Source organism: Phaethon lepturus, unplaced genomic scaffold, assembly GCF_000687285.1.
Source record: "Phaethon lepturus isolate BGI_N335 unplaced genomic scaffold, ASM68728v1 scaffold8989, whole genome shotgun sequence".
NCBI lineage: Eukaryota > Metazoa > Chordata > Aves > Phaethontiformes > Phaethontidae > Phaethon > Phaethon lepturus.
In genome coordinates this window covers 1-23,002 of record NW_010565498.1, presented here as the reverse complement: position 1 = coordinate 23,002, position 23,002 = coordinate 1, and the positions used below count along the sequence as shown (strand labels likewise).

The following is a 23,002-nucleotide window of genomic DNA, read 5'->3' as shown; positions in this document are numbered from 1 at the left end:
CCTGCTGAAGTCGGCTTTGAACTGCAGAGCCTAAGTGCAGCTTTGGGTCTGGGCTCCAGAAAGCCATGTGCTTCCTGGCCAGCCAAACAGCCAGCAGAAAGCAGATGGGCGAGAAACCAAGTGCATGCATTTTTTCCACTTGAATTTGTTCATCCCTCTCTCCAAACATAAGTCCATTGTGTGCTGGCCTCTAATGGACTACGTAAAAGGTGGTTTATGTTCTCAGCATCTGCTAATTGACCTGGCCAATTCTTACCCGCAGGGGTAGAAAGAGTGGGCTGGTCTTGTACAAAGTGGAGGTAGATGGGCCAGACTTCCAGGTACTTTGAGGACTGTACAGACAACAGCTAGGTCTGATGCCCTGCAAATAGAGGAAGAGATGCCTGATGGTGACTGCTGTCTTGATTGGAGGAGAAAATAGATTTGTTCAATTAGGTATTAAAAAACATTTTCCTTTTAAGCCAGCTTAACTACATCTGGGCAAGTGAGCTGTGCTGTTTTGTTTTGTTTTAAAGGTATTTAGGCAGCTGATGGGCTTTAAGAAGCAGGCCTCTGAAACAAGTCTTATGTAACACAGTGGGAATCCTTGGCTGATTCCTAACCAGTCAAGTCTGGGGAAGCCCACAGACAAAAACTGGGTATGCAGAAGTGGTACCTGCCATGGTTTGAAGAGGTGGCAAATGCACCTGAAAGCCAGCAGTGTGGCTCCAGCTGTTTAAGGCAAGGTTGGCTCTGCACTCAGGATTCACACCAAATCTGCAGGAGGGTGTATTATTTCCTCTCAAGTATGTCATGAGCACAAAATTTTGATGACCCAGTATCCCTGGTTGGAGTAGACACTGAGGGAGCAACCTAGGCTGGAGGAGGTGGCTTATATTCTGTGGGTTGCGTGTCCTGGCCCCTCCTCTCCCTGCCTCCATGCTGTATTGGCATCTCTAGCTCTATTTTCAGTGCTCCTTTCCATGGGATGCTTTACCCTGTTTGAGTATTGGCTATACTGTGGCCTGGTCCCAAATTCAAAATCTCTCTTTCTGGATGGAACAATGTGTACTTTCCTCATGCTGCTTTCCCCTCCTGGTCTCTGTTGGTGGACACTGGTGCTTAGATTTACTACACAGGTAGTAGTAAATCTACAGTAGGGTCAAGTAATTTTTAATTTGTTTTTTCCCCGGTGGTATACATGGTGGTTTAGCATGTGGCAAGCTGTGGGCCCGATTCTGCACCCTGCTCAGGGGATTTCAGTAGGAGCTCCGCATGCCAGCCTGCAGACTGAACCCTGCATTACATCCAGGCAGCTACAGAGGATGCAGTTAAGGCTCCAGAAATTTTACTGAGCATGAACATTTAGCCAGCAGATCATAAGTATGAAAAAGCATAATGCTGTTCCTTCACAGCAGTTTAATTTGGGCCTTGGGGGTGGGGAGCCAAATAAAAACTCCATGCACATGATCCAGTTAAAACCAACTTTTCTTTTCATAAAGTTCTGTGCAATTCACAAGAATGGATAAGATATTGCTTAGCCCGCCCCACCCCCCTGCCCCGTTTTTGGAAGGAGAAGGTTGTTCTAGGCCTTCACAGAGTGCTGTGTTTGAGATAGAAACTGAAACGTATACGGTACACATCCTGCTAGAATAGAGCAGAGTGACAATATTAGCAAGTAGCTAATATTATTGTTTAATTCTAGTTTATGTTATGCAATTTTTTTCCTATACAAATTAGTGTGTGTAGTGCCTGGAGATTGATGTAGCTGATACAGAAGAGATGTGTGCTTGGATGTATGTATGTGAGGTCATCTGTTTTAATGTTTCTGACTTGAAAACTAACAACTCTAGTTACAGGCTACATGCCCTACATTAAGAAAGCCTACGTTAGGTTCTACCTTACAGTAAGAAAGCAGAAGATTTGGGTAACAGTCAAAGGCTACATCTGAATGTGGTAAAACGTCTCTAAAAGGTTGGAGAACTACTTGCAAGTCCCCTTCTCCCTACTGCCACCTTGGGATTAAAGCCTAACAAACTTACCTGCTTTTCCTTCATTGATGTTTCAATGTAGGTAACTAAATGAAGATATAAGGTGCTAAATAAGGGACCTGCCTGGCATGTAATTGCTGCTAGAACTCAGCAGCTCCTATTGAAGTTGGGAGTACTGTCAGTGTTCGCAAATACCAGCTGCACAGACACTTTGTGTCTTACATACCACATTAGCTGGTATGTACAAAACGTAAAGGTAGCAAACCCTGTAATTGCCCCAAGAAAGCTGACTTAATCCCGATTGGTAAATGCTGTTGTGTTGACTGCTAAAATGAACAGCATGGGTGGAGCAAATAATTTCTGCTAGGGAAATTTGGGAGCTTGTTGTGTGTGTTTGGCTAGAAGCAGTTACTGGGTTTAGGTGCTAACAGGTATTTGAAATGGACTGTTGGGAGTCTTGGTTCCCACTGCCTGAGTTCACATACTGATGTGACAAGTGGGTCCAAACTTCTGGCTCTTCCTTCCATTGCCAGTTAACCTCAGGACACCATGCTTAAGAAATGTGGGCTGAGTTTTGTGGGGAAGAAGGAAGAAGAAGAAGGAGGAAATGGGGGGAAGAGTTCTGAAAAGCGGTTCTATACCTTATCATCTGCAAATGTATCATTTTCAGCTTCTGCTCCACTGCACCCAGTCTGGCACAGAGACAACCAGCTTTGTATTGTTCCACGGAAAGGGAAATAGGACGGAAATTAAATTACAAACAAGGGACTATCTGTGCTGTGGCAAGCTAAATCTAAACTTTGAGGCAGGACTGTCAGATATCTGCAACTCTCCACTGTCCCGTGATGCCAGATTTTGTCACTGTTCGGGGGGAAATATTACGTAAGTGTTACTCAGCTTTTAATTCATATGAAAGTAAGAGTACCCACTGTAGCCTTGGAAGAGACCGTCTTTAATTATGGTCAGTGCATTTAATCCTTCCCCTAAATTTGTTTATATATACACCTCACTCTGTCTTTTCTATTTGCCTCTAATTACAAGGTTTCAATGACGGAGTTGGAGATGTACAGCAAGACATCTGGGGATGTGTATTCTTAATTACTTCAGGGTGATTTCTTTTCTTTTGGTGTTCTCCCTTGGGGTCCGATCCAGCCTTTGGTTGGCTGAAACAGGTGCCTTTTCATCCCAGGGCACCCCAGCTGTCTTGTTGGAGAACATCTCAAATACCTACAGCGGTAAAAGACAGCAACACCCACCACCTCCTTTCCCCCAAAAGCCAGTTGACTTCATTGGTGGGTGCTCAAGCTGCCACCATTAGCTGCTCCCTCCTAAGAAGATCGCGAAGCTTTGGTAGGTACAGGTAGTGAGGAAGTATTAGCAAAAGCAAAAACGGAAGTAAGACATAGCACTGAAATCCCTTTCTGCTACTTAATTTCCCAGGCAAAGCTTAAAAATTCCTACCTCTGAGAACAAGAAAGTGTTTAGGTGCTGAACTGGAGATATAGTTGCCTTAACTCTGATTAGGTTTTAAAACTGCACTGTGAATTGCTGTTGTTTCTTTTGGTGCCTCGTGCATGTGGGAACATAGAGTTCCTACAGCTTTTGTTAGGCTAGTTAAATTGGGACGCGTGGTATTTACTTGGTATTTGGATATAGAGGTACAATAGACAATAAAACCACAGTCACAGGTATCCAGTATTGCAGATATTAATGCCTCACACTCTTCATTTAACTTGATGCAGGAGAAGGCTGGTTAATTCCGGCTGTCTGCCATTGCAAGGCCTCGTCCTCAGTGTGTGATGGCAATACATGTTTTTAATTTAGCTAAAATAATTCAGCTTGACTTGACTCTCCTTTAATTTGGCATCATACAGTGGTGTAAAAAAAAATCTTGAACACATTTCTCCCCTCATTTGACATATGTATAAAATAACTAGGTCTATAGGGAGGTTAAAATCAGGCAGAAAAAGATCGCTAGGCCTCGTACCGTGCTCTCTTCACTTAGCGTTGTGCTACAGCTCAATTTCTCTAGGCTTCTCTAAGCATTGTAGTCACCCCCCCTTTTTTTTTTTATAAGATCCTTCCTGTTGGCAAATGTCCTGAGACATGATGTTCTTGCTTAGCATTTTGATGTGGGGAAACAGTCTGATAATTAAAGCCAGTTTCAAGCCATGAGCTGATTTGTAAGCAGTGACTTGCTCTGGGGTGTTGTCAGTTGATAAACGTGTAGCTTGTGTGTGCAGAGCCACACTGCAACTTCTGCCTTAAGCACCACGTGAGAGGGACATATACACTTCCGTGGCCACTCGTGGGGGAGATTGACTGCATCCTCTACAACCACCTTTTGATGAATGGTTAATTTGTGGAAAATTATAGTTATCATCCTGTTCCCCTCTGTGTGTAAGCCCAGTGCAAACCCATTGTCATTACGCAGCTTTTCCTTGTTTAAATAAATGCAGTTCTCTTCGACTTACTCTCAGCAGTCCTAAATAAATTACTTACAAGAGTATCATGAAAGGTGGCAGCTGAAAACAAAGCTATTGTAGACTGGTGTCGTGGGTTTGGCTTTGCTGTGCAAATTTACTTTGCAGTGTTCCACCACCAGCAACGACCAAAGTGTTACCACCCTCGCGTAAATGGTGGCAAGTCCTAATCCACTCTTGGGGTTTCAGTGGGGAGTGTGTGTAAGTATGCATGTACCTCCATGTAACTTCAAGTGGGAATTAAAACTGCTTGATACCAGAATGGCATGATCTTGCAATGGCACTTTCCTTATCTAATTGGGTCTGTCACTATTCTGAGGTAACAGACAAACTTAAAATCTGAAGTCTCCCTGCAGTGTAATCTAAGAAACTTGAGTGCCAGTAAGACAGATGGGTTTGAGAGGTCTAATTTAGGAGGACTGCTAAGTTTCAGTGTATGCATTTTAACGTGTGAAACAAATGGCTGGAAGGCTGGATGAATGAAGTACTAAATGTTTATAAAAAAGCATGGCTGATTTTTTTTTTTGTGTGGACTCTGTTTTCAAGCGTGTACAAAGGTATTTCCATGACTCATGTATTTCTCCACAAGGCACTGTTGTTCAGCTGCCTGTATTAGGTAGGTACCATGCGATGCCGAGCTCGTGGTATTAAGTGATGCCTCTCTTGCTACTGCTTAAAAACGTTGGAGAGGTAAATGTTAAAAGATAATTTGTAGATAGCAGGGCTAAAAATAGAAGACACCTGAAAAAGAAATTCCTTTTCTATAGGTGTAATAATTGTTCATATTTGTCTGACATTGACTTTGAAGATTTAAAATGCAGTAAACTGTTCCTTATAGATGAGCACAACTTGAAGGCTGCAATGCTAAAATATAGGTTGGAATCTCCTCTTTTTTTTTTTGCAGAGGAAAAAAAAAATCTATACAAGGGCAAAAGCTTACTGCAGGGGATTTCAACTGTTTCCATAATGTTTGATTCTGTTCCCTCAAATTCTTGCAAAGTCAGAGATTTTATTGCCTCTGGTCAAAGGATGGAGAATCCTACACATTCAAATTTGAGATGGTCACCATTCAGGAAGGACAAATGGTATCCAGCTGACATTACATTTGCTTGTGAGGGTTTTGGGAATCTCTGTATAGCTTGTAAATTCCTATAGAGATTTCCTGTAAAGCACATCTCAAATTTCTGTGTGTTGCTGTTACTTATCTTCAAGACCCAAGACGATGAAGGGCCTTTCATGGCTGCTTTTCCAATAAGAGCTGCTTAAGACAGTGGAATGGCTGCAGCCTGGAGAAAGTGAGGACAAGCCTGGCTGGAAGGAGGAGCCTGGGAAAAAAACAAGGAGAGGAGATGAGGGTGGTCAGATGTCAGTCCTGCAGCTGTTAATACTGCGGAGCCTGAGGCTACAGTTCCCCAGCAGTTTAAAACCAATACCAGTCAGAGCTGCTGGCATCCCACCTGCCCCGGAGACCTTGCTGACATGGTCCTGCCTGTGCGTTGCCTTGTACCCATGCTCCTCTGCCTGCCTGCCTGCCACAAGCCCACAAAGGAAAAGGACTGCTTGGAAAACAACCACTGCATTTTGGTTTTGTCATCTTGCTGGGTTGATCTGCAGGCAATTCAGGCATGTGGATGAGCATGCGGTGGCACCAGTGGGGGGGATGCCTGTGTCACACCTCGCACACCTCTCTGAACAGCTCGTGCTCACTCTGTGCAGCAGGAGGAGAACTTGAGTGGGAGAAAATTGGGGAACAATATGACAACAGGCACTAGCTGTGCCATGGGGCTTTTATTTCTTCTGCCGGCCAAAGTCAAACATGGCTCTGGGACCCTTGTCAGCCTGTCTGCTTCTGCTGTCAGATACACTCCTAAAGGGATAGCATGTGAGTGGTCTGGCCAGCCACCAGCAGCTGAGGCTCCAGTTGGGTCTCTCACGTTGGTGTTGTCCAGGTTGTTTTACAGGGTCATTCCAGCCCGAAGCGAGCCCCAGCAGTTGCTGTCATTTGCCCATCCTAGCTGCTGCCCATGGCTTACGGCAGTACTCTGGCTACCACAGCTTACCCTCCGGTGGGAACTGGACCACAAAGAGCATGAAAGTTGGCTTGTAGGCATTTTGAGAGATGAGGAAACATTGATGTAGCCCAGTGCTCATCATTTGGGACAGGCAGCTGTTACTGCATTCAGCAAGGAGCTACTGGAGGGATGGAGAAAGGAGAGAGAGGGGAGGAGGGCAACATGGGCAGCAACATCTGCCAGGCATCCCCTCTCTTGGGAGTCAGCAGCTTCCCTCTCACAGACCAGCCAGTATTCACCTGTCCCCGGCTTGCATCCCAGCTAGCTTTCTGCACGCTGCTGCCAAGAGGCTTAGCTGGCCAAAAATGCATACGTTTGTGGCACTGCAGGTACTTCCCTTAACTTATATTTGCTGAAAAGTGTAGGAATAAGTTCTGGTTTCATGCATATGTTCTAAAATGTGAACAACCCACAACTTTTGGAAGGTAAAAAGGCAAAGTTCAAGTGTGGAGTCTTGGCTTAGCACATGGGCTGAAGTAGTGCTAAGTGAAAGTAAATAAAATGCACTATGAATGCTGCAGTGTGCATTTATATGTAGTGAAATAGAGTAGTTAAATATTTTTCAGAGTGATAAAAAGTACAAAACATTGAGATGGTAAGCTGTATGACAGGCAGCAGAGGTCTTCTTCTGTCTTCCTTAGCGTTAGGAACAGCACCAGACATTTCTGAGCAGTATTCACATGAAAACCTGCACATGACTAAGTTCATAGCAGCATTGACTCTTTGAAAGCTAGCAATGGTAAGACCCACTTGCAGCCATTGCCTTCATAGGTGGGTAATGTCTTGCACTTGGATACTTCTGAAGTACCCCAAGACCACCAGCTGCCTGGCTGCTAAAGCTATCTGGCTGGTTTCAATTTAGCAAGTTAGATGCACAAAAATATTCAGCATGCTGCAAATGCATATGGAGGGTGAAACTGCTAGTTAATACTGAAATAAATAAAGCAGGTGGTTGTGCTGGTTGTAGGCTGCTGCATTTAATTCACTAACAATCACTGCAATTAGGTGCTTGCAGCTTTTCTGCCTGTTAGTTGCTACAACACCTACCCAGGCTTCATTGCTGAATTTAGTGGCAGAGGCCTCTATGAGGTGTTAGACACAGGCAAAAAATGCCATGTGGAACAAACCTTGGATGAATCTTCACCTGCAGCACAAACTTCAGGATTTTGTTCTTAATATGGAGAAAAAAAAATGGCATCTATTGCAGGATGCTGGTGTTTGGCTTATTTTTTCTTGGATAATAAAAAGCCAAGAGGTTTGCTGTAAGGGCGCTACTGAATTTTCTGGTTTTGACTCTGAGGCACTCAGCTGTGAGCAAGCATTTCACACATCTCGTAGCAATCAGCACACTGGGTGCCTTGATACGGTACAGTGCTTTAATACTAAGAGGTTTTCTTTCCTTTTCACTAAAGCGAATTTGTTGTGTAGTTGAAATAAATTGTGCCGCTTGAGTATGAGCTAGAGCCTCTTTTGGAAAAAAAAAACGTATTTGAGGTATCTTTTGTATAGTAGAAAGTATTGAAAGTGTTTCTGACTGAAATAAATATGGAAGAGACAGGATTTTATACTTCAGTGGAGGGTTATTATCTTCCATTGTATTTAATATTTTGCTGAAGATATGCTAAATTCTGTCTGGCCCATTAATAAATGGGTTTCTTTAGAACGATGTTTGGATTTCTATGATTTCTTAAGATGGAAGTTTATCTACAATCTCTTTAAATGCCTTTGTAAACAAATGTGTTTTAATTAGTACAGGATCATCTTTGCTAGTTTATAAAAAGTATTGTAGAGCTGCAAAAATATATATCATTCCTGACACCTACTGTAAGAAAAGTGTTAGCCTGAGGAGGAGTGACGCGAATATGCTTGAGTACCAACTTCTACTAAGCAGAGTGGGGTATATATAATTATGTGTGTACCTACATTATACGTTTGGCCATGATAGCCAGGAATATACAAAACAACATGATCACATTTACTTTCCAGTACCATTAAAGCCATTTGCAGCAAAATTCTGCTATCACTCAAGAGTGTGACTGTGCACAAAATAAAAAGAGCTGAAGCCCTTAGGAGATCTTGACTTGCTGTTTTAAGCTCTTTTAAGAAAGGGTTGATGATGGAGTCAGAAGGCAGGCAGTGTTCTTCTCTCTGATATACCTTGGTGGTAATCCTGAATTCACAATGGGGGAGTTTTTACTGCTGGTCTGCATTCTTTAAAAACTTTGAGATAATGATAAGTTGATGAATAATGGTGCTGTCTGTGTTCATCCTGACCAGCGCATGTCCCAAAGGATCCTGAGCTTCGGTGTTTGCAGATGCTCTCTATCTAAAACTTGAGTGCTCCCTGTACGCAGGTATATGCGTTTCATAAATAAAACTGTGAAGAACCTTCCTGTAAAAGCACAAGCATCTTATAATTGCAGTTAGCTCACTTCTGTATTTTATGCTGAATTTCATCTCTGGCAGGGAGATAAAATCGTCCTTCTTTAGGGAGCAAATACAACCATTGGTTCACCACAGGGGTCTCTGACAACAGAATTGTGGGCTCATCCCAGAGCACTTTGGTTCATAACGTACCTGGAGAACATTTGACTCCAGAAGTGAATTTTTGGTGCAGAGATTCTTCTCTGACTTTATCCTATGTACATTATTAAGCCAGATTACATAGTCATTATGCAACAATGAAAAATTTAGTAACTGCTCTATATTTAAACCTTTGTGTATTAACTTCATTGCGCTGCACCAGGACCAGGATAGGTTTGAATGTGGAAAAAAATGTGAAACATGAGAGAAGGATCTGAAATGCTTCAGTAACTCTGTCCAGTTTGTAATAATATGTCATCTTCTAGATCATTTCAAGCATATATTTTATATTCGTTGAAGTGGGAGTTTTGTTTGTTTTAAATTTGTACTGTGTTTGCCTTGCGATAGTGTATGAGGCTATCTGGTTTTTGGACTGAAATGGTTAATGTCCAGAAATTATACATTTAAAATTTTTGCATCTATTTCAAATATATCTATTGTTTTCACTAGTGTGACTCTTAATGATTGCATTTTCACTGTCATTTCAATGTTTGATCTATAGTGTCCTTTTCTTTTCAGAACACCACCAAGCAAGTATATTTAGCAATTGATTCAAGAGTCTGTCAACCTCCCTGTACACACAGCTAGTTTAGTAGACTAAATTTGGGACATCTGAAATACAGATGCATGTTTCAGCCACACAAGTGTTTTTAGCACTAAAGCATCTTGCAGAAAGCACAGTTAGGGCCTTCTTGTGAGACAAGCATTGTTTCATGCCGGTACAGGCTTCAGCAATGCACTATGGTGTGAGAGGTACGTTGGGCTGTGGATGTTGAATCAACACCACCCTGTCTAACCCAGCCAATTTCTGCTGGAGCCAGCATGAAGGGAAATTCAGAGCATGCACTATGGGAATATGGACATTTAGTGGCTTTTTGCCCATTTCCTAGCCTTCCAGATCCTTGCAGCCGATCAGTTGGAGATGCTGCAGTTCTAAGATCTAAGTCTTCCAGTATGGCTAAGACAGCTCCATGTCTTGACTGTGCAGTCTGCTAGTAGGAGGGGGTGGGTGTGGACCACAGCCGTTCTGGGACTTCCCATGGGATGGCAAACTTTGCTGGTAGAGTTGCTCCTTCCCTTTACAGCCAGCTTGAGAATGGGTGTATGTGAGAGTCATTCTTCTAATTTGGGGAGGCTGTGGACTGAGACCTTGAGGATGTGCAAAGTGAACACTGTCATGAATTTGAATTCTTTCTAGTGAGTTTTACACTCCTGCCCATGACTGTTGAGTGACACATGAGCATGGCCCTGTTGACCCTTTCAGCAAGTGATGTCTGGCAGTCAGCAGTGCAATGTCAACAGCAGGAACTGTTTATGTCTTCAGGTGCAGCTTCAAGGAAATGCCAACCCCATGCTACCTACCATAAATGCAGGGAAGGTTGTCGGCAGCTTTGTCTCCATGGGTTGCCCAGCCGAGGTGGTGGGATGAACAAGCACGTGTTTCACTGTCATGCTTTAAACTCTCATGAGTGTCTGTGGTCATTTAATTTTGCTGAGGCCTGGCTAAGGCATGCCATGCTGATGACTAAGCAGCTTGTTTTGGACGTGCACTTGCCGAAGGAAGGCTTTGCCTTTCCAGCTGGCTTTGTGCAGATCAGTGTCTTGAACAATGGATGTTGTTCTCTCCCACAAATAAGGTCTATAGAGTTATACTTGTATGGTTTAGGAAATACACCTTCGCTGCTATCAAAAAACATGCAACTACTGCCTGAAGAACTGTCTGCTGTCTGACTAGCTGCAGGACATTTCTATCTGTTGTGCTGGAACTAAAAAAGCCCTGGGGAGCCCGTGTGGAAAGACTGCAGCTGGATCGGGTCCCTCCACAAACGTGCCAGCACTGTATCGATTGGACTGGCACAGGGTTAAGTCACACAACTGGGGGCTTTTTTTGCTGAATGGGAGCAATCTCATGAGTCAAATGCTACATCTTTACAAGTAATCTCTGATTTAAATGCTTATAGAAATGTTGATTGGAGGGACCTCTGAATGGCAATGGCTTTGTCTGGGTACATCTTGAAAAACCTCCAAAGATGGCATTAGCACAGCCTCTCTGCCAACCTGTTCTGATTGTGCACCACTGCCCTGGTAAAAAATTAGTTTCCTAATGTTTGTCCTGAACCTCCCAATTCACAATCATTGCCTCTTGTTACATTATTTGGCCTACTGAGAAATATTTTGTTCCCACTGCAACCACCCATCAAGTAGTTGTAGGAATTTCTTGGAATTGTTGCTGTTTCCTTGGAATGAAGATTATCCAGTGTGAACAATAGGCTTTTTTGTTTCATGTTTGTTTTCCTCTGCATCTTAGTATTCCATTTCTTAGTGTGCTAAAATGGATTTGCATCTGGGATTTCTTACATACGGGGAAGCTTATTGGCCATTATCTAATAGATTTATTTAGCAGAATTTTGAAATTGGTTAGTCAAAGATCTTAATCTACTTTTGCATGGTAGCCTTTTTTGGAGAAGTGGTGAACCATAGCTTCTCTGGCCAGCATTGCTCCTGCCTCTTCATAGCCAAGCACCAGAGCAAATTGGAGTCTCTGAGGACTAGTGGTCTTCAGGTGAACTTCTGGTGGATGTCCTCGTACTGCAGGGAAATTCCTAACAACACTGTTTTGCTGCTTTGTTTCTCCAACTTGTGAGGCTCCAAGGTTCATTTTGCTCTAAGTTCTGAAAACCCTGCCAATATTGCCCATCATGGCTTACGTGGATTCAAAACCAGTTCAAGGCAATTCCAGCTGGTAGCCATTGTGTTAGTTGTCAATAACCTTGTTTCTCCTTTATGTGAATGTGATGAACCACCTCACTGCTCCTAGACATGGCCACTGCTGTGGAATGCTGACCAAGACTGTGGGCTTCGTAATTCATTTTTATTAAGCGTTAGAAGAGCTATAACACAGATTTATAGGACCATGTTGTGAGCTCGCTTACGGAGAAACACTGAAGTCTTGGAACATCTGAAACCCCTTCATCTTCTGCCACAAAGGAAAATGTGGTAAATGAGAGACAGGCCACCCGTGCACCTCTGTCCATGTGCGGGGCTGTACCCAAAATGGAGGGCTGCAGGCTTGAAGATTCAGATTTTGGATGGCTTTTTTTAAGATCCTTACCTTCCCTGATAAATTCAGTACCAGTGACGAGGGGGATATTTCTGTGCATCTGCATGAGGTGAGAAAAGTGCCAGCTTCTGTAAGCACCGGTGTCCTGGCCTGTCACCATGCTTTGTGTGGGCGAAGGTGTAACAGTCGGGTTTGGAAGCTGGAGCAGAGCATAATTACCCAACTTCAACCACGTTTCATGTACAGAGGTTGTTACCCCCTTGCTCTGAGACCAGGCTGCTTGGCTGCTTGCTGCTTCTTTTTTGTTTTTGCTTATTTTTTAGGTGGAATTTAAGGTGTGAGCTGCAGAACACAAAGCAGCTCAGGCTGTGATTACCTTTGTGAGTGCTTTTCCCTCCTCTGGTGGTCACAGTCAGACGAGGAGAAGCAAAAGCTGTCAGGTCCCTGCAGAAAAAGAGAGAAATTAGTGCTGGCAGAGTCTGTACGCGACAACTTATCTGCTGTGAAGTTTGAGTCCCTTGTTCCTGCTGGTGTGATCTATTAACATAACATGCCTGAAATGTTTTCTTACAGTCTTACAGTTTTTTCTAAGATGTGCAAAATGAAAAACGTGAGGATATTACTCCAGTACCACAGGAATTGTGATGGGCTGGTTTTCTTTTTTTTTTTTTTTAACTTCACAATCTGTGCCATTAGTTATGCTATTGTGTTATAATATGTCAATTAGCCACATGAACATACCTGCATTTGTGTAAAGATCTATGTAAAGCTTATGCTTTAAAATCTTTAATGGATTCAGAGGTGCTGCCTAATTAAATGAAAGAAAAAGCCCCTCAAATAAAAAAGGTGACGTTAGAGCAGGTCTTTTAGCGACTGTGTTTATTGCATTTAGTGCTATCATTAGTGCTGAGAATACCTTGAAGCATTTTTTTAACATTTATCTCTTTTTAATTCTTCTCATTGGTCAGTTAAAATATTCTTCTGAGCTTCAGTCCCGTGTTCTTCATGGCATTTCTGTGAAGTCCTGCTTTACCTGGTTGGCAGGTACATAAAAGAGTTAGTGCTTTAAAAAGACGCACAGCTGTGCCCTCTGGATCTTGGTAATGTTTCTGTTAACTCCCCGGGTGACGATAAGGAAGTGCACTAAATCCTTACTTTCTCCCTGTGGTAAGCAGACTTTCTTCAGATAGTAATAGAGGCAGATAAGTTGTGTATGTAGTCTGGTTTCATTAAGGTTTTCCAGGATTAATATTAAGTAGATCTCACATCAGCAGTTCTGTATGTTCCTTATCAGACTTTTAATTTCTCCAAGTATATTGATCGTTCCATTTCAATGTATTTAACTCTGTATTTACTATTTGGATCCTATTCTTGTCCTCTTCCTTGCCACATCCTCCTTTATCTTCAGTCCCCGCTTTCATGTCAGCTGTCTAAATACAGTTGCATCCAAGTTGTGCTGAGTGACGCAGATGATTGCCTGTGTGTTTACAGGCTATTGAAAAAAAAAAAATTCTTTTAATTTAGTCCCTAAAGTAATTTTTTTTTTAATTTGAAACACAGAACCGCCAGGTAGTTGTTAGAGGCTACAGACACAGAAACAAAAATTTACCTGATTAGGATTTTCTGTATAAATCCCAGTAGTCCCTAATTCTGGTATTTCACTGTTCTAAAGATCAATGTCCCAGTTTAAGTTAGCAGCAACAGAGGTGTTCTGTGATGTGATGGGGCTATTTTTGTGAATACTTACCCCAGTCTTTGTTGCTGTTGCTTAAATAAAAGCATTTAGATGGTTTAAGTTTAAGCATTTAAGTTTAGAGCCTTGTATTTAAAAACAAACCTCAGGCCTAAACAAAAAAATCTGTGATGAGTTTTCTCCTGAGAATCCCATTTTCACCAATATTCCTTTTCCCTAAGTGGCTTGAAGACAGAATTAACAATTCTATAGAAATGCTCTCTGATTTCCTACCTAATACGTTGCTGATTTATAGGCAGACAGAACTAAACGTGTGAGGGTGTAGTCATTACTGTACTGCATTTTAATTAGATTTTATTTTGCATTGGGCTTTTTCCCCATTAGTTCGCAGGTTGTTTTCACATTGCACTAATCATTCCAATTACACATGTGTAATTTGTCGTTTGGTGCATATTAAATCCTCTTCAGCTGCATTTCAAACACTGATGCTGAATTCTGGTTCCAAACTGATTGTTCAAAAGAAATTTTATTCTTGACCAGAAGCATTAAATTTCCTGCAAAGTTTGTTTCCTTTATGCAGCATCGAGCAGATTTGAAAAAGGTGGTTATTCATCTCACACTTGTGATCTGCTTCACTTACTGTTACAGCTTTGTGGGGGATCTCGGCATGCTCCAGGTCATGGCTTTATTCATTCTGTAACAGGCTGGCAGAAAGGAAGATAGTAGAGATGTTCTCATGTAAGCGCTTCTGCATCCCTTCCTATCTCGTTGCAAAACTGTATGGATTCCTGTTCAAGAATTCTGCATTAAAACCAGGGGAGATTTTCTTTTGGCTTTAAGCGTAGAAACACACTCACACACTCTTCCTTGATTTGCCACTGCCTTGTTTTAGATAGTTGAAACAACTGTTTCGTGGACTCTTGTATTGCCAGCTTCTTTCTCGCAGACAAAAGTTTGGAAACCAAGTATCTGTAGAAATACCACTTTGTTTATCCTCTTTCTACTGATAGATTTAATGTCATTAGTACAGGAGAGATTGTTGAGAGCAGCAGTAGTGATTCTTGCAAAGGAGTGAAAGGGAAAGCAGGACCCACTATGGCTGGAAGTGTTTGCTCTTGTGTGTTTATAATTAAGGTTGTCCCAGCTGTACAGTGCGAGGAGGAATGTCTCCTTCTCGGGGGGAGAGTGGGTCAGTAGATGGGAGGAGAGGGGGCATCAGGGCCTCCCCATTACAATATACTGTAATATATTACAATATTACATATGACATATTTCTATGGCCGGAAGCAGCTCTGAGCTGTGCAGAGCTGCATGGATGCCCTTGCCTTGTGTAGCAGGAGTGTGTCCTGTAACATCAGGCAAGGCTGACAGCGGGGGAGAGAGCAATTGGGGGTCTGCAGCCTCCCTGCTCCCTCCCACAGCTCCATGTCTGCCTGCAAGAATCACTGTGTTGAAGTGAAGCCCTGGTTTTTCTTCCTTACCCAGCCATAGATTCAGTGTGCAGCCTTGCCTGGATTTCTCAGCTCTCTGAGCGTACTCCCCCTTCGTTAAGATGGGACTAACCAGACTGAGCAAACCGCTGTGAAATATATGTACAAAACTACTGTCTGAATGTGCCAGGCAGCGTTACTGCATTTCAAGTGACCTTTCAGTCTGAAACTTTGCCAAAGGGAGGGGAAAGGAAGCCACCGTTGAATCGAGTTCTGCACAGAGATCCTGCAAGCAGATGGTGTTTGCATATAGGTTATGCTGTTCGGGTGCAACTTGACTACAACGCTCTTCATTTTTTATAATTTCAGGCGGGCTAAACTCCGGCTATATTTGGAACAGCTAAAACAGCTTGTGCCTCTCGGGCCGGACAGCACCAGACACACCACTCTAAGTCTGTTGAAAAGAGCTAAGATGCATATCAAGGTAAAAACATTCATCCATATTTTTATTTCTTTTAAAGCAGAATCTTCCAGAATGTGTATCCATAGAGAGGAAACTAATTTTCACACAAAATCTATATCCATATGTCTGATCTTTGGGATATATTGGCCTTTATTTATTGCAAGGATTTCAGTCACAGTTGTCAAGGTTTTGTGTTTTGCAGTTGCCCCTGCAGTCTCAGATACATAAATGGCAATTTTGTGATTTCTGATTAGGTACTGATGGTTTACATTGTATTTTAAAAAAAATAATATATATGTATCAAAGCTGTTCTTTGATTAGTATGTTAATTTTAAAGGACTGAGCAAAGTCCTTAAATGCAGCAGTACAATGCATTGATTTCAATGCAAGAAGCCAGATCCATTCATGACTGAAAAAACTAATAGAGTCAAAGGGTTATAGCTACTAGTAAGCCTTATCCCCATCCCACATCTTGATGGCCAGATCCTGGAGCATGTGACAATCATTTAAAAGAAACCACAAATGAAATGCAGTCTCCTGTTAGTTGCCACTCCCCTTGCATGTTTCATGGGTGTAACAAGTTTAAAAGAAAAATCAACCCAAAATGTCACCTGTAATCCAGCAGCAGTGCAGGTTATACGTTTGCACAGGTAATTCAAAGGGAATTATTTCTCAGGCCTCCTCTCTCTAAAGACACCTTCACTCCCATTTTCACTGTCGTCGTTTTCAGGGGAGTGGGGTTATATGCAGGAATAAGACAAACAGGTATTCAAATGTAAAAGCCAAAGAATAGGTTTCTGCTGCTGTGTCTAGGACTGTAATTACTCATCTGGCATTTTTTCAGTGTTACAGAGAAACAGGTCAAGAAAAGTGTCAGGAGAGGTTGAACACTGCCAGTAATCTCGGAATATTTTGGAGAACAGCCTGCTGTTTTACAGCATTAAGATTCACTGCAGTTGCAGAAATGGGTGTAATTCATATGAGGAACTAAAGATTAATTTAAGCAAAACCATTCTTGTGAACAACTTTACTGAGCTACTTCCTCAGCTCTTAGAAGCACATTTACTCCAGCTGGGCAACCCCTGTTTTTACCATTTGAGATTTTGGCCTCTTGTTTATAATTCAGGCTAACATGCGTGAAAGGCACTGCATGTGGTTTTTGTCTTGGGCTGCCCCCCTATCATGGGCTTATACATACAGATTGAAAAACTGTTTTTACAAGTGGCAAGTGTGAGAGATTAGCCATGTAGTTACCATTTCAGCTGCTGATAAAAAAAGCCAGGAACAGATTCTTTCCAAGTCCATCGTGCACGGTACCAAGTATTCGTCTTCTGAAAACTGAAACTGAAGTTTAACTTTCTTTGTAAGATTTTAACTTGAACCTACCCTAACTCGGTTGCCACTTAATTGCTCCCCCTCGTCAGGTCAGCTACCTCCCCGCTGCACTACCAGAGCATGCCAATGCCTGTCTGCCGTTTCTAATATAGTCATTAGCTTTGAACTTTTCACACGTACACCCCCATATATTGAAACTTGCCCTGAAAGATTGGACGGTTTTGAGTCTCCTGGATATGAATCATTAAGTTCATTCCTAAAATAGTTGTTAGAGTTTGGCATTGCAGCCAGGAAAAGACAGGAAAAGGAAATCTGATCAACTGGGCACATTTGGTTTGTTGTGTACATAGATGTACCAACCCTTTTTCTTATTATAGCATTGTGTATCCACGTTTGATGCATATCTACGTAGTGTATGGCCTGGGAGGGGACTTAACACGAGACTGCAGAAGTTAGATTTCATTCAACCAGGAAACTGCCCAGTTCAATAGTGTCAATTATTTTTTCAAAGATAAATACTTTTGCTTTCAGGCTTGCATTGAAACAGCAAAATCTCTGAAATCGTTTTGCTTGTGGCTTGCTGTGCACTGTCCCACCCTGCTCTCCTCAGAAAACCAAGCATAGGTTCATTCAGACGGTAGGGAGGAATCGTCAGCAGCTGTACTCACTCCTTGCACATCTCCTAAATCTTAGTGGTTGTGTAAACACAGCTCACAGAGAAATCTGGTCTTTCTTATGTGCTTTTACGGCTACAACCTGTAATTTACTTCATCAGTTAGGTTATTTTTTAAAATAATATAAGGTGTTTTGATTTGTGTGTCCTTCCTGCTTTTGATCCCATCATACTCATTACACTTTCTTCCCTAATCACATAGTCAGTTTTTTTAAATGGCTGTCAGTGATTTGGAAGAGGTTGAAATCTTTAAATCTTAAAAGATACTATTTCTGTTACTGCATTTGGACCAACAGTGCAGCACATTTTACCAGGTGTGAAGTATTCTTTTTGTTTCCAAAATGAATACCTTCTTTTATTAAAGCAGAGGGGAGATTTTGGGTAGATGTGTGGAAGGACCCTTTCACAGGCTGTTCGCTGAGAAGTTTTGGATTAATACCACTGATTTTGTAGGAGGTTATCACATAATTATCATATTTGCTCTGCAGAAGTTCAGGGAAAAAAACCTGCAAGAATAAAGAGAATCGTTAGTAAATTCCTCCTGCCATATATAATTAATACTGCTTATTGTTAATGAAGCTTTTTTAATGCTAAAAATTTCCATGGCCTGCGGTAGGGGGAGAGCATTCTGGACACTCGCAAAGGTTCCTTTATGGTGATAAGTCTGGTATTTCACCGAAAGAGGCGTTATGTTCTGACTGAACTGCGCTCTTGTTATCAACAGTGGTGCCAGTTTTGCCTGACAAAGTGGTTTAAATATTTCTCACAACCAAGGCAACAATAATTTGGTCTTAGCTGAGGAACGTCTGGTAGTGGCAAGAGAGTGTCTGAGGGATTTCCACCTGCCCTGTATCCATGTATCTTACTGTGAAACAAATTAATCTCTGGCCTAGCCTGCTTAAATTGTACTGACAGCTATACAATGGTAACAAAACCAATAACATTTTATATTTCATTTTAATTTTTAATTAATGAAGATATTTAAATTTGCTTTAACATTACTGTTTATGAGGCGATCTTAAATTACTTATGTGTTAACATGAGTAAAAACTTGTCAGCTTACTACCCCTTTCTCTCCTTTTAAGAAATTGGAAGAACAGGACCGAAAAGCTCTAAATATTAAAGAACAATTACAGCGGGAACACCGCTACCTCAAACGCAGATTGGAGCAGCTATCCGTGCAGGGCATGGAGCGTATCCGCACTGACAGTATGGGATCAACAATATCCACTGACTCTGAACAAGGTAATTGAACTAGGGCTTCCCCAAATGGAGTTGCAGGAGCAGGAAGGAAAAGCAAAGTGGGGAAGCAAGAAAACATTATTTAGAACTAAAATCAAGCTTTCATTTAAACCCAGGCAAAGTTGTTCCATTATGCAATTTGCAGAATAAAAACCTACTGCATCTTTTTTACATTATTTGAAAGACATTCTTTTTTCTAATCAGTTTAGAAGCTATTAATACTGCATGTATTTTTAAAGCTATTTTTACTGCAAGAGTTTTGCCAGGTTTTAAACAATTACCATTTAATGCTCTGAATTTTTAGTGTAATTATTGGTAAGGCTGGCATAATATTTTCTTCTTGGAAAAAAAGATCTTATTGGTCTTAATTCATTTGTGTGAATAAATTAATTCCACATAATTTATTGTGAAACTTTGAAATATTTTCTGTGTAATGATCACCGAGTGCTTTCCACATTTGGTTCTCATTTAAGACAGAGCTCTTCAAGCCGTCTGTCACCGTTTCTCATGTTCTCATTTGAAGTTTTTCCTGTGCCTGAACACTCCCGCGGGCTGACTTTGTCAGGGCCTATGGGAGACGAAGAGTCAGTCAGGGTGCAGCTTCCGGAGGACAGATGGCTACGCCACGGTCGCTACTTAGCCGACACCTGAATTACCATGAACGGTGCTGCAGTACTATGGCCTCTGAGGGTTGGGGATTTTTTAAAAGCGGTGTCTATGCACAGGTTGGAACAGTTCTGGGGCAGCATTTGGTATTGATGCCATGCAGTATATTTATGTGGATGAGGACGGAAGGGATTTTAATTCTCAGGTGGACAAGATGATCCTTTCCTCAGGAATTACTGCTCCAGTTCTTTTTTTTTAATTACAGAAAATGAACTATGATTCAGGTTGCACCTTAACGTTGGTTGACAGTGGCCCATGATTACTTGCTACAACCGCTGCCTTTCTGAACATGTGCCTTCTTATGTTTTCTTTAGAAGTAGACATTGAAGGAATGGAGTTTACTCCAGGTGAAATGGACAGTATTGGAAGTGCCAGTGATGCTGAAGACCACTACAGTTTGCAAAGCGGTTCGAGTGATGGAGGTTACACACATTCCCGCAGACTGAATGCCAGGCTCTCATAGTGCCTGAGTTACCCGTTCAACTCAGGACCATCTGACTGAAGCACTTATATATGAATATTCCAGAGGTGTCAACTGCCACTCTTCCGGGAAACCCCAACCACAGTACTCCGACATGGAGGTTTCTTGCCCACGGTTCCCTGCACTGTAAACACAATATTAGGTATTGTAAATCATGGGTTTGCTGCAGAGAACTGTGGTTAGGTACAGTTGTGACTTAAAGCTAGTTTGATGTAGCCATACTGCAAATTAAAGAAAATAAATTATGTCATTCCATTCAAGAAGTATTAAATTCAAACTGTTGGAAGCATGGCGTAAGGGAGTTTGACAGTTATTTTGATTTTGCAGAAACCATTTTCAAACATGGAAGAATAAATGGAATCTACAATGTGTTAGTGATTCAGAGATACAAAAAGCTAAAACTACTTTTTGTGGTATTTTTTCATGGAAAAAAAAAAACAAAACATTTTGAACACTGTATAGTGGGCTCTATAGAGTAAATTCTTTCAGCAGTTTTTTGGGTGAAGCAGGCAGATAAATCTTCAAATCTCATATGATCTTTAGAAAAGGTCATATTTACAAGTCACTACTGTACTTCAGAACGAGGGAAAAGCCAGCTCTAATAATGACTTCATGTGGGATGATCTCAACTTTCTTTTGCTTTTTTGTATTCAATATCCAACCAGCAGCAAATCATTCTATCCATGTTAACAGGAGTAGTAGAAAGCAACACTGCAATTTTAACCTGTTACCGTGGAATGAATGACATTTGAAGCATTTCAGTGGTTTTTTGGTTGGTTTTTTTTTTTTTTTTCATTTCTTTGAAGAATACAGAACTCAAGTGATCCAGTTTGTGATAGTTAATCTTTCCTTGCAAGGAAATGAAATCTCTATTTGCTTGTATTTTTTTTCTTTTCTTCTATTTACACATGTCAATACATTTTTATGGAAGGCATGGCTTAAAATTACAGTATTCAGCTAGAAGATAATTATTTTTTTCTTTTGCACACTATAATTGCATTTTCTATTCTTAAAAAAGTGCAAAAAAATTAAAATGTATGCTGTAAAACAGCAAAGTTTATTTAGTACTCATCAAGCTATTCAGAACATATTTACCCAAATTGTAGCAATACTATGAAGATGTATTTTAATACAACTTCTGCTTAGTGAAGTCATTAGAGCTTGGCTTGCCGGGTAAGAAAAAAATGGACCAGTCTTTGCATTATCTGTTTAAAGAAGGTCTTTTAAAAAAAAAGAAGAAAAAAAAAAAGAAAAAAAAGAAAAAAAAAGAAAAAAGCTATAAACACTTTTAGGGAAGTGATTTTAGCAAGTGTAGTCTATATTTCCTGTAAGAGATTTTGTATTATATTTTCCTAAATGTTCTCATTTACTTGTATAGGGAGGGGAATGGTACAGACCCAGACCAGAGTCTCAGGGACTCTTCACCTTTGTCATATTGTGCCTTGGTGACCATTTATGTATGCCTCTCCTTTTCATTGTTTAAAGGACAACTAAGCTTTGTTTCAAGACCCTCTGTTCGAATGGTCAGTTGTCCACCTTCTTATGGATGAAGCAGAGAGGTGTATCTACATCTTCACCCTCTCACAACTGATTCAGTGTGGCTTTAAGTAAAAACATAAAATTAGGTTCTGGTGCGAGGGTTAATTGTCTTTATATAAGCCCTCACTCGGATTCTTCAGCACCCGAATCTATATTTTGTTAGCTTATAAAGTCAGGGTCTCTGTGAGACCAGTGCTCAGTGGCTAGGGAAACACAAACGTGCTGTGTAAGGCTATGGGATGTCCAAGTGTGGTGCCATTTTTAGCATTCGGATACAAGACCTCATGACAGACTGACCATAATGATCAAAAACAAAGATTCAGTTGTTCTTTCAGCATCTGACATACGTGTCCTCCCTTTGGCTCTTACAACACGGAGTAGAAATATGAATACATTTTGTGGCAGCTTACAGATCCTTGTTTGCACTCTCGCTTACTGCTTGGAACTTGCCAACAAGGAAAACGTATACGTTTAATTTACATAACCTAATGGACGGCCACCCCTACTTTGGCTCTGGGGAGGGGCCTAAGGTTATAAACTCTGGCAGCTGAATAAGAAAACAATTAACCTTTTCTGTGATGCAGGTTTTGGTATTACGTTCTATACACCTTGCATATTACTAAAATCCTCGTTGTTGGGGAAAGCACACAGCAATATACTCATTGTGTGTAGCTGACAAGCAGCAGAAATTACTAGCTCCTTTGGTGCATATGTAACTAATTTCCAAATCATGGGAAAAAAAAAAAAAGAGTTTACTTTAACACACGACTGTTAACAGGAAAAAAAAAAAAGGCTAGTATGTTGTTGCTGTTCATTTATTATATAATGAACATGTTCATGAATTGTAAAGTGTTTCCTTTCATGACAAGCAGCTCTTGCACAGAACCTCCTAATGAAAAGAGATTTGAAACTTGCAGAAGGAAAAACGAGATTTTAAATTGAACATTGTTGTACCTTAGGTCGACCTGAAATTTTCCTTTTAAAGATGAATGTGCTAACTTAATGAGTTCTTCCACGCTGGGTATCCATGGCTTTGTAGATCTTATATTTTCAATAAAAATTACTCGAATAATCTTGAGTGGAAATAAAAAGGGTTTATTTGTTTTTACTTCTTCATTTTTTACAGCTGGGGGCTATTACGCCAGTAAAGAAAAATGACACGGTGCTGCCTGTGTCATTCTCCCTCCAGTGCAGCCCAGGTTCAGGTGGTGTTTTCAGGCACAGCCCCGTTTCTGCAGCCCGGGCAGAAGCAGCCCAGCTGAAGGCAGTGGTGTGACTGTTCCAGGCGTCGGGTCTGGCGGCTGGTTGGCG

The 23,002-nt window shown here is 41.3% G+C and overlaps 1 protein-coding gene across 1 annotated transcript in view; it reads left to right on the top strand.

Annotated features, from left to right (window-relative positions):
* Window positions 1–21,427, top strand: part of MXD4 (MAX dimerization protein 4) — a 37,552-nt gene extending 16,125 nt beyond the window's left edge. The window contains exons 3-5 of the mRNA XM_010295203.1: window positions 15,662–15,776; window positions 18,849–19,008; window positions 19,986–21,427. Coding sequence (XP_010293505.1) covers window positions 15,662–15,776; window positions 18,849–19,008; window positions 19,986–20,134 — 424 coding nt within the window. The 3' untranslated portion in view covers window positions 20,135–21,427. The remainder of the gene's footprint in view (window positions 1–15,661; window positions 15,777–18,848; window positions 19,009–19,985) is intronic.
* Window positions 21,428–23,002: the final 1,575 nt, after the last annotated feature.